The 17,489-nt window shown below is 43.3% G+C and overlaps 1 protein-coding gene across 2 annotated transcripts in view; it reads left to right on the top strand.

The window, feature by feature from the left end:
• Nucleotides 1-17,489, top strand: part of LOC149473188 (ankyrin repeat and fibronectin type-III domain-containing protein 1-like) — a 455,911-nt gene that overhangs the window by 183,777 nt on the left and 254,645 nt on the right. For both annotated transcript variants that reach the window (XM_089683050.1, XM_089683059.1), the window contains one exon: nucleotides 8,956-8,996. In XM_089683050.1, coding sequence (XP_089539176.1) covers nucleotides 8,956-8,996 — 41 coding nt within the window. The remainder of the gene's footprint in view (nucleotides 1-8,955; nucleotides 8,997-17,489) is intronic.

Genomic DNA, 17,489 nt, shown 5'->3' with positions numbered 1-17,489 from the left:
AAAAATGTAACAGGGGCATCTCATGGGGCCCCGTACTGACCCAGGGCCCTCGGGCAGTGCCTGAGTTTCCAAATGGTCAGTCCGCCCCTGTTCCAAACAGAGGGAAGTGATGGGAAAATTGAGAGGTTTGGGAGCTCATAGAGGCCTTTACAAGGAGGCAAAAAACACTGTGAGAAACAGTTCAATGAAAAATAGATCACAGGGCATGGCCATTAAGTAGTGGATATGCATGGATTATTTTTAGTGACACTTTGGGCACCCAGAACTTTTGCTCTAATTTTAGATAGCTTTGGGAAAGATTAGAGCCCCTGTTGGGTCTTTACTGCTATCTGGGGTGCTGTTAGAGAGATCTTCCCTCTATGAATCTGATCCAGGGGTGGACTGACAACTCATGGGGCCCCCGGGCAATAGGGGATCATGGGGCCCCTGTGTCCTTGCCCAAACTCAAAAAAGCCTATGAAAAATGTAACAGGGGCATCTCATGGGGCCCCGTACTGACCCAGGGCCCTCGGGCAGTGCCCGAGTTTCCAAATGGTCAGTCCGCCCCTGTTCCAAACAGAGGGAAGTGATGGGAAAATTGAGAGGTTTGGGAGCTCATAGAGGCCTTTACAAGGAGGCAAAAAACACTGTGAGAAACAGTTCAATGAAAAATAGATCACAGGGCATGGCCATTAAGTAGTGGATATGCATGGATTATTTTTAGTGACACTTTGGGCACCCAGAACTTTTGCTCTAATTTTAGATAGCTTTGGGAAAGATTAGAGCCCCTGTTGGGTCTTTACTGCTATCTGGGGTGCTGTTAGAGAGATCTTCCCTCTATGAATCTGATCCAGGGGTGGACTGACAACTCATGGGGCCCCCGGGCAATAGGGGATCATGGGGCCCCTGTGTCCTTGCCTAAACTCAAAAAAGCCTATGAAAAAGGTACCAGGGGCATCTAATGGGGCCCCCTACTGACCCCGGGCCCTCGGGCAGTGCCCGAGTTTCCAAATGGTCAGTCCACCCCTGAGCTGATCATTGAACTTTGGCCATGAATCAAACCACTAAACTGGGATCAGTACGGGAATCAGAGAATTCAACCGTGCAAATAAATGTCAACTGGAGTGTAGGTGGCAATACCACAACTGGATTAGAGTGCACTCTATGGGATTGGCTGGGGTAAGGTACAGCGACCAGGGGCGGACTGACCATTTGAGCACTTGGGCACTGCCCGAGGGCCCGGGGTCAGTAGGGGGCCCCATGAAATGCCCCTGGCACCTTTTATAGGCTTTTTTGAGTGTGGTTTGAGTGTGGGCAAGGACACAGGGGCCCCATGATCCCCTATTGCCTGGGGGCCCCATGAGTTGTCAGTCTGCCCCTGACAGCGAGGTAACTTTTCAATTAAGTAAAAAGGGCAAAAGGTCTCTGGGTAGCAGCTATTAAGGGGCAGTCTTTAGTCCTGATTTTCAGCCAGCTAAATGTTGGGGCCCAATAACTCTGGACGAGCTTTCAGACAGTCAGCAAGGCCTGCAGGCAGTAATAGAACAGTTTAAAGCTGGCCATACACTGGTAGAATTTTTTCAAAATGTTTAATTTTAAGAGCGTTTGCTCGATTTTCTAATCGTTATTGGGGTCAAATCGACATTCGTTTTCGATTGCAGTGATGAGAAATTTCAAACTTTTCTCGAACAATTTTTGCATGATGTATGTGGTTTTCCTTTGGGAAAATAATTCCAAAATTGAATGTTAAAAGCAATCAAGATTTTGATGAACTTTCAAATGACATTTGACAAGTCATCAAATGTACTTAGAATTTTCGTACAAATGTTGGTTCAAAAATCTAGTAGTGTATGCCCAGCTTAACAGGTATTTTTCTTTGCTTGCAGTATTTTAATGAGGTAAACCATGGGAGAATGTATTGCAGAGATGTAATCGCCCCAAACTACATCTCCGACCTAATATCCAAATACCACCCAAAAGGCACTCTCCGCTTCTCAAAAGACCTCCTTCTCTCTAGCTCTCTGGTCTCCTTTTCCCATGCCCGCCTCCAGGACTTCTCCAGGGCATCACCCATCCTCTGAACTCCCTACCCCAATCCATCAGACTATTACCTACTCTCCTCTCCTTTAGGCGCACCCTGAAAACCCACCTCTTCAGGGAAGCCTACCCCGCCCCCTGCTAACTGCCGATCTCCTCCTCTCTTCCCACCACCCCATCCCCCACAGCTTTTCCTCCCGTACCACTATCCCCTCCCTCCTAGATTGCAAGCTCCAAGGAGCAGGGCCCTCGAACCCCTCGTGTATCACACTGTATTGTCATTGTACTGTCTCGTCTCCCATTGTAATGTACAGCGCTGAGCGAACTATTGGCGCTATATAAATACTGTATAATAATAATGTACTGAACGTTGTGTTTTGTCTAGACATATACTTTAATTTTCTTTAATATCCACTGTAATCACTGGTTGCCTGCTTCAAAAAGACAGACTAGGAGGCGGGGGAATCCCAATTACATGTGTGCTGTGTAATAGAAGTAAACACACACAGTCCATTGCTGATGTAATTATTTTACTTATTTATTTCAGGTACTTATATAGCATTGTCAATTTATGCAGCACTTTACATATATATTATACATCCACATCAGTCCCTAATCCTCAAAGAGTGTACAATCTAAGGTCCCTAACTTACATTCATACATACACATACTAGGGACAATTTAGACAGGAGCCAATTAACCTATAAGCATGTCTTTGGAGTGTGGAAGAAAAACCCACACAGGCACAGGGAGAACATGCAAACTCCAGGCAGGTGGTGCTATGGTTGGTATTTGAACCAACGACCCTAATACTGCCAGACAGAAGTGCTAACCATTTAGCTACTATGCTGCCAGTATCAATTTGCTTTGGTTGTGAAGTGTTGAATGCATCCCAACTGCATGTCAACACCTGATAAATTTTGTGCTCTGATACCCAACACCAGTGTGAACAAGCCCCAAAGCTGGACATACACAGCCCAACTTTTTCCTGATTCTTTTCAAATTTTGAGCAGTGGGTGGCAATGCAAGCACCTCTCAATTGCAGAAAAGTTGATTTAAAAATGGTGGAAAATTATCAGCGACTGCATCCTATCAAATGCAATCACTGTTCAGCACTGCCATTGTATTGAGGCTGTCAGTGTGGATGGAGGAATGATTTTCTTTCATTCAGCCTGCGGGTCAGACAAGAGAAAATCAAGCCTTGTTTGGCTAGCTTACCCACTCTAAGAGTGGCATGTTAAACCACCTTCCTGTCCAGGCAATTTTTCAGTTTTCATCACTGATATTTTGACAAACAATTACTCAGTCATGCAAAACTGTATCCAAATGAATTGTATATCATTTTTTTGTGACAGATAGAATTTTCTGTGATGGTATTTAAGTACGATTTTTTTGTTTCTTTTACAAACTTTTCCCCTTAGTTTCTGCTATAAAACTTTGCAAATAAATAATCTTTCTTCATCAATTTAAGCCAAAATGTATTCTGCTAAATTTAAAAAAAAAAAACTGACATGGTATATACATTTTATTTGAAATGTATCATCCCTAATATACTGACTGCCTATCTCATTTCTTGAGAACCTAAAATTCCAGGAACGTACAAATACCCCCCATTTTTGTAAAGTAGACAGTCTGGGGTATTTGGTATGAAGCATCATTTGTTTTGTGAAGGTTTAATTTTTTTAGCTACAATTTTTTGGAAAATGACAGCATGCACGAGCAGCAGAAAGGAGTTGCTGTTTAAATGGCCAATAAGAGACAGCTGTCTGACCGCCTGAGCACAATGGGTGGATGGCAAGCGGTTAAAGGAGTACTAAGGATGCTGCATTTCAGAAACACCAGAGAAGACTGTGGCTGTTACCTTTTACAATGTGTAAGTATAACCAGACAGGAACCAGAAATCCCTCCACTGAACCAGTGCAAAGCCCTTCTCACCATAACCTCTTAGGTCAGGGTTTCTCAACCAGGGTTCCATGGAACTCAGGGATTCCTCCAGAAGTTCCTAGGGGTTCCTTGAGCAATGAACAAATTTTGCCTCGTAGATAAGTTCGCAACGATCTATTTAGCTGTCTGTAAGGGGGTAATCCTTCCAATCACCACAAGTGTAAAAAGTCATTTCAAGGGTCCCTCTGTGTTGAAAAGGTTGAGAAAGCCAGTTATACATTCTTGTTGTTCCCCAAGCACTCCTACAGAGAAGCCATTGTTTCCATACACTTCACTGATGATGGCCAACAAGTCAAAAACAGTTGTATGCAGTTTGGAATAAATGACTCTATAATATTAGGCTGTATCTGTGCAATAAATGAAATGATTTATAGTTGGCCAACAGACAACCATTTGCATGGCTCCAGAACTATCTTAAAATATGGGGAAAAAAACTTGTTTTTTGGATCCATGCTGGAAGTGAAACACATCTGTTTTAGGAAGGTCATACTGCACCTTCACTATAAAACACAAAATGGAAAATTGTATCACTTACCGTAATTTTCTTTTTCTGACATCAATCCATGGCAGCATACTACCATATGTATGCTGCCAGGTTGGTGTCAAGAAGTAGGGCTGTGGAGGAGACTCTGAATTTTTGTCTTAAGTCCGCGGAAGTGCGAAAAAACATAAAACCCGTAAGTGAACAAAAAACGTGCAAGTGCAAAACGCCAAAACAAAAAAGTGCATTTAGGGGTGTGCTTTGTCCACCCCCCGAAGGGGTAGGATCTCTACCCTGATCCCCCCGGGCCACGAGACTCCTGACAGGGACTGAGGTTTCCACATGGTCCACCTAGCCAAAAGGTCTGGTGGACCTCTTTCCTTGTAGCTAGCCAAAGCCAACCACCAAGTACTAGGTCAGGGGGCTCTACCGGAGGAGTCTTCTGGAGAAGACTCAGAATTCCAAACTTAGCACCCCATTGACCTAGCAAGTTCTTCTCCCTCTCTTTTCAACCAACTGGTGTTAGCAGCCTACACACTGAAAGCTATGGAGAAAATTTTTCTTTAACATTATAGGCCTGTCTGATGATGTGATAGAGATCTTTGGGCTGAAATGCGTTATCTTTTTTGTTTTTACTGGCTCGATGGTTTTAGATGTTAGAAATAAAGAGTGATTTTAATTTCAGGTGGATGTGCTGATCACGTCTTGGATAATTGCGATGACAGGAAGTATTTGTTTTTATGCCCCATACCGTTGACTATGGGAACATCATACATTTTAATAACAGAAGTAATATAGAAGTTTAATATATCTAAAATGACTGTGCGGAATTTTAAATCCAAGCCGTGCTGGTGGGAGCACTCATTTATATTCCACAAAGTTGGCCGGCTTCTCCATCTGCTCTGTAGGTCTCGGGAAGTCCTGATGTGTTAGACAGGAAAGCCCTCTTGTCTTGCTGAGTCAAAGGTTAACTCCTTATCCACATGATTCCTGGTATGTGAGCTGTTGTGTGTGCGCCTCCATCATTTACACACTGATTGCTGAGTACTTGTAGCTGGAGGTGAGAAGAAGGTGCTGATAATAAAGTGTCAACTAATTCCCAATTAGTTCTCCTTTGTCTGACAATGACTGGTAATCCTCTGAATTTCCTGTAGCTCTGCAGGTGTATAATAAGGGCCTCAGGGTTGGAATACCTCAGGGGCAATGTACCTTCCCCAGGGAGACAAATAATACCATCAAGGCTTTGTCTGACAGACTGCTATCCACACTGACCTTTGACATTCCAGACAGGAGTCATCTCAGCATGACTAGAATACCTGACTTTCCGAGAACGTGCACCATTAAACTTGGAGTTCAGTTATTGCACCTTCTTCGAGAGGGGCCAAGATTAGATTAAACTGCATATAAAGGCATACTTTTTTTTTTTTTTAGTTTTGAATAGAGTCTTTATTTATTACAGGCATTTCTATAGCACCAACAATTAAAGCTACATTCATATAGTCAACAGGGTGCAGATAGCGTGCTGCCTTCAGAGGTGGCTAAACACTGGTATTAGTTGCGGCCTGTTTGTATGTAGCCAAAGCTCTGTAGGAACATGGAGGACCCTGGATGCATCCAGGTTTGGCCGGTGGCTCTATTCCCATGCTATAGGTTCTATTTTCAGAAGATCGGTTATATGCCAACAGCGGTGGCACAGCCATAGATCTGTACAGAGAATAAATCTGACAGCCATCGTTTTTGGAGGGAGGGACTACAGTGCTGTGACGTCACGCCACCGGCGCCAGGAGGGCCCTGGCAGCCATCTTCATCTCTACACATGGTCAGTGGTTTTGTCCCTATTGTTTTGTATTGTACATATGGAATAAACGGTTCCTGTAAAAGGATATCACACTATTCGGCCTCCTCTGTTTTTTGGGGCTCCTTGGGAGCTGTCTACATCTGCAGAGCAGCTTCTCCTAGTGTGCCAGTGTGTACCAGGCAGTGAGGGGTACCAGACCAGACCCGACCCACATAAGGATTTCCAGTGTGCTGAGGTTATCATCTCTATATGCGCAATTTGGTTGCGTATCTGGTGAGTGCGCAACCTTTTCACGGTATTTTCACATCACCATATCGTTGGATTTAATCACTGGATTTTGAAGATCATCAGAGATCTCCTATGCACCTTCATTGTGAACTGTGTTGGGTTGATGTGTCTGGCACTATTCACTTTATTGGTCACTCCTTAGTGGCAATTTATCTGCACATTGTCACTGGACTTAGTATTATATTTCTGATTATATGACATATTGTGGATAAAGCATGTCTATTTCATTTATGTGAGATATTACGAGACTTTATAAGTGGATATTTTAGCGCTGCGACCTGCTTTTTATAATTTATTTGAAGGTTTTATATGGTACCTTTGGTGTTCAGCTGCTGTTTATGTTTTAAGCGCTCGCTTACCTCTTGATTACTAAATTGTTGGTTCCGCTTAACTGGTGCCTCTGTAACTGAAGTTGCCCATTTATATTCTGTGTCGCAAGGTACAGTATCAAAGGTTATGATGGCATATACAGCTTCTGGGAAAACGTCGTCTAATAAACATAAGCGTGGTTGACATGGTCAACTGACTGTAAGAGACAAAAGGACATTGTGCAGGTTTGTAACCCAGAATAAGAAAACAACTGCAGCAAAAGTGACTGCAGAGCTCAATTTCAGTCTTCATGGGACTGAGATTGAGCTCTGCAGTCACTTTTGCAGCAGTTGTGATCCAATGATTGGTGATTCATTGGTTTTAGTACTTTTTATGTCACTTTCATGGGAACAAATACGTATATCAGAAAAGTCAGAAGACCTTATCTATTTTTTTAGGTAAGGGTCCTTTCAGGCAGAAGGCCAGGGGGCAGGAAAAATAGGCATCTGAGCCTCGGTTTTACTGCCCTGGCAGAACCTCCCACCTAAATTGTAACAATACAGCTGGACAGGGCTGTACACATGTCGTGGTTGCAGCATTTTTAACTCAGGTGCAGAGTTTTACAGGCAGTACTGCCTACCAAACTCACCCATTGAGCTCAATTGAGTGGCACCGCAGCTGCAAGCTGAACATTCAGCACACAGTTGCCATGCTGTCCCGCAATGTAAAACTGCCCCTTGCCAACTTGGAAATAAAAGTTAAAAAAAAAGAAGCAGGCAATCAGGAAGTGACACTATCTCCAACTTGAATGCCTGTCAGCCATTGCTTTACGACTCTCTGAAAAGTGATCCAAACAGTTCCCGTTATGTGAAAGAAGCCTAGGTGACTTAAAGTATTAAAGCAGAACTAAACCTTCCAATACTTCCTCCTCTACAGCAATGCAAAACCTAATGGCACACTAACTGCTTTAAAGACAGAAGGTCAGCATTAAGGCTGGACATTTTTTCTTCTGCTCCTTGAGGCACTTTTTTTTTTTCTCCTGCCTCCTAATGGCCCTGCATGTTAGCCTATGTGTCCTCATAAACATATGTTTTTAAGGAGTCTAGAGGTAGAAAAAAAACACTTCCAGTATTTCAGGAGCAAAATAAAATTGCCTAAATGCGCCTAAGCGCCTAAGCGCTAGGAATGTTTACCATTTGAGCATTAATTAATTTCAATGGCCAGAATAAATTATTATTTTGGCCAATGAAATGAATTGAAGTTCAATTGCTTGACATACCTAAACGCGTTACAAATGCATTAGAAGGCACCTAAGAGAGATAGTAAAACATCCAGTGTGCATGAGGCCCAGGGGCGGACTGACAACTCATGCGGCCCCCAGGCAATAGGGGATCATGGGGCCCCTGTGTCCTTGCCCAAACTAAAAAAAGCCTATGAAAATGGTACCAGGGGCATCTCATGGGGCCCCCTACTGACCCCGGGCCCTCGAGTTTCCAAATGTTCAGTCCGCCCCTGATGAGGCCTAAAAGCCAGGCAACTCACATTTCCAGATCAAGAGCTAAGCATTGGCAGCTTTCATGTTTTTCTCATGACAGGTTCCCTTTAACACAGCCCTGATTTTTCCCAAGCAGTGTTTCTAACTAATGTCTTTTTAATGAAAAGCCACTCATGTATTCTGCAAGGCCAGAATGCATAAAAAGAATGTGGCAGGGCCAGCAATGTTGAATTTTGTGTGAACATTATGTATTCAGGATCTGAACTAAAGACCTTTTCTGTGTCTATTATTTCTCTATGAATATGTAAGATGAATGGCCTTCTCATTAAAACTGTAAATAACATGGATCTATACATGTACGTTGTTACCTTGGATCAGAGATTCTGATGTCTTGATGTCACCGTTTTGTCTCTATGCTTCCACCAAAGTTTATCAGAGGGCCTCACGATGTGCCAAATACATGGTATGTTAGGGTCAGCAGAGGGGGGTAAAATTGGGTATAGTTTTCCTCTAATAATGTTGGGAACCATTAAGTTAATCCTTTCTCAAGTTTGGAATGTATGTGGAATTTCCTCCTCATCCTCCATACACACCATATCTAAAAGGATCTTTCTTGTCTTACAGAGTCTGGGGTCAGCGGACCGGAAAGAATTTCAAACACCAAGGTAAAATCTCCTTCTTCGCTTTGTCATGTGTTTATCTGTGTTGCTGCCACCTGATTATTTCTGAACAGAAACAAGGATAAACCTGGGATATAGTCTTACAGCTCTAGCCAGCAGGAGCATGCAATGTGTGCTCTCGGTGTCTTTGTAGATCTGATTTTTCCTGGAGGAATTTGTTGTGTGAACAAAACAATTTGCCTGAAAATTATTTATCGTATTCATTTATACAGCAACCCTTGTCCCTAAGGGAGTTTGTGGTCTAAAGACCCTACCAAACACAACTTAGGGTAAAATAGTGTAGGAGCCCGTTGACCTAATGGTGTGTTCGGGTGGTGGGATCAAACTGACGCTCCTGGAGGACCCTCAAACAAACACTATATTAAGTTTGCGAGCGCTGCAAGACCAAAGTACTCTTCTGCACACCAGTATACTATATGTTCCTGGGCACATTCTGTGTGTACTATGTGTGCAGGGCGTTTCCTCCCAGTTACATAAAATGTTGTCCATGCATCCCTTCTGTCGTGAGCTTTCTATTTTCTTATTGGTCTCTATTAATGGTATATTTTTAACAAAGACATGTTCAGGAAATCTAGACAGAGTAACAGATGGTAAGCCAAAAACTGAGAACTGGGAAATCACAAACACATTGATACTTGAGTTGCAGGTCCTAGTGAAGGTCTTGCTTTACACCTGCTTTGGGCCAGGCCAGGGGGTCTCTTTTAACATTAAAAACAGTAATCATTTAGATTACTGCTCATCTGCAAAAAGGTGAGGTGTAGTTTAGTAGATGGTTATCCTTTGTCTTTTTTTAACAATAGAGTTTCTTTAATTTAAAATAAAATGTTCCATAGACTAGGAACATGCTTTTAAATTCTAATGGGTGCTTGGGGTATTGCTTGTGTGCTGTTCAAACACCTCATTATGAAATCAGGGGTGGCACGGTGGCTTAGTGGTTAGCACTTAAGCCTTGTAGCATTGGGGTCCTTTGTTGGAATCTTGGCCAGGACACTATCTGCATGGAGTTCCATTGTCCTGCTTGTGTGGGTTTCCACTGAGTACTCTAGCTATCTCCCACACTCCAAAGACATGATGGTATATGAGTGGGGCAAGATTTTTGGTACCCAAAGTTGAGTAAATGCACCTGAAGACCAAGGAATGTAGCAAAATGTATTAACAAAAAGTTCCAACAAGGTGATGGCAGGGTATGAATCTCATTGCCAAACAGTTCATTAGTTTCTTACAGAGGAATTTGTAGAACACTGTCTAAATATTGTAGGGACACATTGAAAAGCTTACGATACCCAACAGCATCCGATGAATGAGGTGGCCGGTGGGCAGTGTGATGAAAAGGGCACCCGAGAAGCAGAAGGAGCTCTTAGATGGTAGGCTCAGACATGAAGTTCCTATTTTGTCCTTCCTCCATCAGAATCTTTCCCTACGCTAGACACCTTGTCCCTCACTAACGGGTTCCTTTCCCTGAACTAGCCACTTTGCAAATATGCGCCAACTGCAGTGGGAGAGTGCTATTTATTCACTAAAGATGGCTACAGAAATCCAATGAGACGGCTGCTCCCAGGATGACGCCTATGGAGGCCCCAGAGGAAGTGTTTCTCTTGTCCTCCATCCTTTCTGCATGGCAGTTCTGCATGAGCCCAAACTATACCTGCTTATAATGTAGGTTAACTGGCTTCTCTCTATACTGGTCATAGAAGGTGTGTACAGAATGGCTATATACATGTGTTATCACATTCTGCATGACAATCCCAGGCTTAGCAATTGAGGAGGGTTGAGAAAAGACCTGGTGACCTACCTCGTAAAAAATTTCTTGAGAAAATTCTATGGAAAAAGGCTTTTCAGTGTATCAGATATAGTGCCCAGAGAGATGGCCCATAGAAACACAGAAAGTAATTTACGAATGAATACGTATATACATACATAAGGAAATCTAAATGGTCCGATATTCACCCTGGATCATTCAGTAGTTGGTGTGAACATCTTCATTCTCTGCAGCTAGAGCCAGTAAAGCAGAAGTTACTGTTCCATGACTCACCTCTTTATATGTGCTATGTGAAGACTTTGGCAGTGGTGTGACTTAACAATGAAGTCTCCTCTTATCGTATCCATGGGACACTGCTACACATTATTTCCTGCTCACTGAGCATAGTATTGTCTCCAGCTATGTGTGGCAGTCTAATCCTTTCTTACCATGGTACACACTGGGGATAGTGCCACACATGGATCAGAAGAGGACTTGCTAATATCTCCAATAAAATAACATCCTAAAGCAGGGGCTGGCAACTTTTTAGTGACTTCTAACACGGATGCCACACAATTCACCCATGTATGGAACAAACATGTTAAAGTATTTTAAAACTGTGCCTGTCAACCTTTTTGAGACCAGGGCCTGGTATAGTCTTCCAAAACCTTCCATGCCCTAGCAGTAAAAAACAAAGTTTATACACACACACTACAAATATGGGAATGCAAAACATACATTGAAATGCTGTAGGATGGGTTAGGAGACTCTGTGGAAGACTTGGTGGCCCTTTAGAGGATGAGGTTTCCTAGAGGAGACTGAGGGGCACTGTGGGGAATTATGGAGGATGGAGGCTCTGCAGCAGGCTTGGGCACAGTGGTAGGCTGGGAAGCACTAGGGGAGGTTGGGGTGCACTGTGGAGACTAAGCACTCCCAGGAGGCCTGGGAGCACTGTTGGCCACTATGGGAGGTTGGGAGCCACTATGGGAACTGGGAGGAACTATGGAAGTTACTAAACCCAGGACCCTGCATTCACTATATCTGGTATCCCACAGTGCACACAACATGGAAGTGCAATTATTTTAGCAAATATAAACAGCTAACTACCTTTTCTCATCAGCAGTTAGAGCAGTCTTGTGGCTTCTACTAGTGTCCAGCAGAGAACATGTTACAGCTCATAGGAGTTTTCTTTCTGCTCTAGGAGGATGCAGAACCCCTGACCTCTGTCTGGACAGTGATGATTGGCCCTGTGCTGATCACATGCACTCTAACAAGAAATAAAATCCTCTCTAGCAATACACACCAAACTGAGCATGTTCAGAGTGACTCCACATGATATGTCTTATCAAGAGATAGGGGGACACTGGAAGAAGGGGAGGATCAGAGAAGTCAGGATCAAACAGCCTTTTTACACAATGCAGAGGATTAACCCCTTAGGTTCCACAATGAGCTTTACTACATATACAGACTGATTTTACTGTTGTGGGTTTAGTAACACTTTAAGAGATCTGCAGCCGGCTATAGGCCATGGCCTGGTGGTTGAGAACCACTGTTCTAAAAAATATTGAGCGTATATATGAGTGTATGTCATCCTGTTTCAGAGTTATGTATAATTTTTTGACCTTTTCCAAAGAGTCTGTTTACCTTAAAGTAATACAATTATAGTTGGAGTCTTGCATGCTTAGCCACCCACTAACTTTTTGGGACCTCATGTGGTGAGATGAGATCTTCCAACATAGTTCGTGATAGTTCTTGGCTCTGTTCATGCCAAAGAAGCTTCAGGTATAGGTATATGAAATTGTTAGTTGGCTTAAAGAAAACCTGTCACAAACCCCAGAAATTCAAAGAGATTACAGGATTAATAAATACTTCAGCAGAGGTTACATTCAGTGTAGAATTATCAGTAGATCCAGACATACATTCGGCTAACGTTATTTTCAAATCTCAAAGGTAGCACTTCACTTTGCCCCTTCCTTACATATATGTTGGGGAGGCTGCCTATTACTATAAAGTACCAGTGGTATTCCTGATAAAGCCCACCTCCAGGATAATGTAACCACCACTCCCTAACTGATTGCTGGAAGTCTAAATGCCCCTTTTACTTACATAAATTCACAGTCACATGATGCTCTAGTCTGAGTCTTCTCTATTTTTCTTTTTAATCTGGTGGGGTCCTTCTTCGGCTGCCCACATTGTCTGCAAATTATGGTAGACTTCTTTTTGGCTGTTCAACAGTGGAGTCCTCCCAGGAAAAAGTCGTTTCTGAAACAAAATTCTGAGTTTCAGAATTTTGTAATTAAAAGTTAGAATCCTGAGTTTCAGAATTCTGCAATTCAAAGTCTACATTTCACAGTCATCATTTTGAGATTAAAAGTCAGAATTCTGAAATTAAAATCAGAATTCTGGAATTAAAAAGTCAGAATTCTGAGTTTCAAATTAGAACTTTGAGTTTCAAAGTCAGAATTCTGAAATTAAAAGCTTGAGTTTGAAACGCAGAATTGTGACTTTTAAATTTGAAACACAAAACCAAGACTTTATAAGTCAGAATTTGTTTAAACATCTTTGAGGCTGGCCTCGGGGCTCTTCCGTCATCTACCGATCATGTTGACATGTGGGTTTCACTGAAGGTGATCTCTGTTATATATATATATTGTAAGCTCCCAGGATCAGGGCCCTCCTAACCCTCTTGTATTGAACTGTATTGTCGCTGTATTGTCTCCCTTTATATTGTAAAGTGCTGAGCAAACTGTTGGCGCTATATAAATCCTGTATAATACGAATAATTTGAGCAGCATAGTGGCTAAATAGTTAGCACTTCCGCCTGGCAGTATTAGGGTCGTTGGTTTGAATCCCAGCCACGGCACCTCCTGCCTGGAGTTTGCATGTTTTCCCTGTGCCTGCATGAGTTTCCTCCCACACTCCAAAGACATGCTGGTCTTTACACCCCTTGAGGGTTAGGAACTGATGTGAATGTACAATATACAGTGGGGCAAAAAAGTATTTAGTCAGCCACCAATTGTGCAAGTTCTCCCACTTAAAAAGATGAGAGAGGCCTGTAATTGGCATCATAGGTAGACCTCAACTATGAAAGACAAAATGAGAAAAAAAATCCAGACAATCACATTGGCTGATTTGGAAAGAATTTATTTGCAAATTATGGTGGAAAAGAAGTATTTGGTCACCTACAAACAAGCAAGATTTCTGGCTCTCACAGACCTGTACCTTCTTCTTTAAGAGGCTCTTCTGTCCTGCACTCATTACCTGTATCAATGGCACCTGTTTGAACTTGTTATCAGTATAAAAGACACCTGTCCACAACCTCAACCAGTCACACTCCAAACTCCACAATGGTGAAGACCAAAGAGCTGTCAAAGGACACCAGAAACAAAATTGTAGACCTGCACCAGGCTGGGAAGACTAAATCTACAATAGGCAAGCAGCTTGGTGTGAACAAATCAACTGTGGGAGCAATAATTAGAAAATGGAAGACATACAAGACCACTGATAATCTCCCTCGATCTGGGGCTCCACGCAAGATCTCACCCCGTGGGGTCAAAATGATCATAAGAACGGTGAGCAAAAATCCCAGGACCACACGGGGGGACCTAGTGAATGACCTGCAGAGAGCTGGGACCAACGTAACAAAGGCTACCATAAGTAACACACTATGCCGCCAGGGACTCAGATCCTGCAGTGCCAGACCTGTCCCCCTGCTTAAGTCAGTACATGTTCGGGCCCGTCTGAAGTTTGCTAGAGAGCATTTGGATGATCCAGAAGAGTATTGGGAGAATGTCATATGGTCAGATGAAACCAAAATAGAACTGTTTGGTAGAAACACAACTCGTCGTATTTGGAGGAGAGAGAATGCTGAGTTGCATCCAAAGAACACCATACCTACTGTGAAGCATGGGGGTGGCAACTTCATGCTTTGGGGTTGTTTCTCTGCAAAGGGACCAGGACGACTGATCCATGTACAGGACAGAATGAATGGGGCCATGTATTGTGAGATTTTGAGTGCAAACCTCCTTCCATCAGCAAGGGCATTGATGATGAAACGTGGCTGGGTCTTCCAACATGACAATGATCCCAAACATACCGCCCGGGCAACAAAGGAGTGGCTTCGTAAGAAGCATTTCAAGGTCCTGGAGTGGCCTAGCCAGTCTCCAGATCTCAACCCCATAGAAAACCTTTGGAGGGAGTTGAAAGTCCGTGTTGCCCAGCGACAGCCCCAAAACATCACTGCTCTATAGGAGATCTGCATGGAGGAATGGGCCAACATACCAGCAACAGTGTGTGCCAACCTTGTGAAGACTTACAGGAAACGTTTGACCTCTGTCATTGCCAACAAAGGATATATAACAAAGTATTGAGATGAACTTTTGATATTGACCAAATACTTATTTTCCACCATAATTTGCAAATAAATTCTTTCCAAATCAGCCAATGTGATTGTCTGGATTTTTTTTTCTCATTTTGTCTCTCATAGTTGAGGTCTACCTATGATGCCAATTACAGGCCTCTCTCATCTTTTTAAGTGGGAGAACTTGCACAATTGGTGGCTGACTAAATACTTTTTTTGCCCCACTGTATATGTAAAGTGCTGTGTAAATTGACAGTGCTATATAAGTACCTGAAATAAATAAATAAATTATATATATATTACTCTCTGAACTGCCCAGGGCAGTGACTGGATTATCAAACTCTTCAGCATACACTAACACTAGAAATGTCAATTATGGGTGCATTGACCCTTGATGTGACATATCCCTCTGGGAGCTGCAATGAACAATTATAATCTAGCTCACTGCCTGGATATTATTGATGGCTATAGCTCTGAAGAGTTGACCACAATGAATCCATTGGAAGGCAGTGGAGTGTTTTTTATTCTTATTACATAACGGTACTGGTACCAGTGTCAGATCATCGTTTGAATAAAGATAATAGAGCACGGATGTACTTTGCAATTAAAAGGTATTCCATGTACAGCTTATATAGATAAGGACATGCACTAAGCTCGATGGCTGAGATGGAAAATTCCAGGATTTAGCTGGTGCAGCGTTTTAACACTCTCGGTGATCATTAGAGCACAGCTTGCAGGGATGTAGGCTCCTATTCCGCAGCACAGAAAGCGCAAAGTCTGAAGTGTTTGTACTGAGCTCACAATACCAGCGAAGGCCAATTTCTCTTCCTTCATCTGTGGTCTGACCACAGGAATGAACGCTTTATTTTGCAGCCCCAAGTCCCATAGACCTCCCGCCCTCACGCTGCCTTCAGTCTGTTCCTACTCGTCCTGTTGCTACCCTACAAAAAGTGTCCCAACAACCGCCAGGCGCGGGATGACTCAGAATTCTGCGTAACCCCTTTGCTCAGATGCTTCTTTAGTTACATAAGGCACAAACATACAGCCACACAATACACCACTTTGTAGAAGCATCAGAGGTTGTGCTGGCTTTCTGCAGTATTTAGATTAATGCCGGACTGTGTATGTCTGCTCTGTTGGCTGTAGAATATCTTGGCCTGGACATGAGATTCGGAGAAATGCTCCTTGTATGTAAGGACGCTATAGAGGAATATAAAGATTTGTTCATAAAAAGCACAGTTGTCTACAGATCCCCTGTATGATAAAGAAATTGATGGCACCTGCGACCAGGGGCGGACTGACAACTCATGGGGCCCCCGGGCAATAGGGGATCATGGGGCCCCTGTGTCCTTGCCCAAACTCAAAAAAACCTATGAAAAAGGTACCAGGGGCATCTCATGGGGCCCCCTACTGACCCCGGGCCCTCGGGCAGTGCCTGAGTTTCCAAATGGTCAGTCCGCCCCTGCCTGCGACTGTCCTGTATATGTGCATTTAATATTCAATGATTACTATTTATGATCACATTATTTATTTATTTCAGGTACTTATATAGCGCCGTAAATTTACGCAGCTCTTTACATTGTGCATTCACATCAGTCCCGAAAGGTGGGAGTACACGAGTATAAAATTGACCGATCGGTCATCCGACAACCGAGAGGCGTTCGTTCGCTGGTTGAAATCGTAGCCCACATTACCCATCTAAAAAGATCGTTCGTCGAGCAATATGTAGTGTTGACGTCTTCCGTACAAGTGGAAGTGATGCAGTGTGCGTGTGACCTTGTAGCCCCGCCCTTCCGGCCAGAACGAGCGATATACACAATTACCAGCAATTATTATTATATTATACAGCATTTATATAGCGCCAACAGTTTGCTCAGCACTTTACAATATAACGGGAGACAATACAGCAACAATACAGTTCAATACAAGAAGGGGCGGACTGACCATTCAAGCACTGTGCAGGCAGCTGGCATCCTCCTTATCAACTGATGATGTCATTGGTGGTCAGGATGCCGGCGGCTAGAAGGTCGTAATGGTGCACAATGGAAACCTGTGGCTTTGTGTAACTAAAAGGCAGGCTTGTTCCACCCACTGGCTTGTATACAACTTTTGGGCAATTTTTAGACATTTTGCCAAGGCATCCCTGAAGAAACCTCAAGGTGGACACCCTGATTGAGAAAGGCTGCTCTACACCATTACACAGTGAGTGCAGGGTGCTGTAGTGATGCCTCTTCTGGGTACAGGCCCATGATGTGGGGCTTGGAAGCTCAACTTAAAAGACTGAGTTTGTGCCCAACAGAGAGCACTGCAGGGAACAGCCAGGGGTGGACTGACCATTTGGAAACTCGGGCACTGCCCGAGGGCCCGGGGTCAGTAGGGG

Source organism: Staurois parvus, unplaced genomic scaffold (assembly GCF_062004578.1).
Source record: "Staurois parvus isolate SC_StPar_1 unplaced genomic scaffold, SC_StPar_1.0 ptg000018l, whole genome shotgun sequence".
In the NCBI taxonomy this organism is placed as follows: Eukaryota; Metazoa; Chordata; class Amphibia; order Anura; family Ranidae; genus Staurois; species Staurois parvus.
The sequence above is the reverse complement of the archived record's forward strand: the minus strand, read 5'-3'. Positions and strand labels throughout refer to the sequence as shown.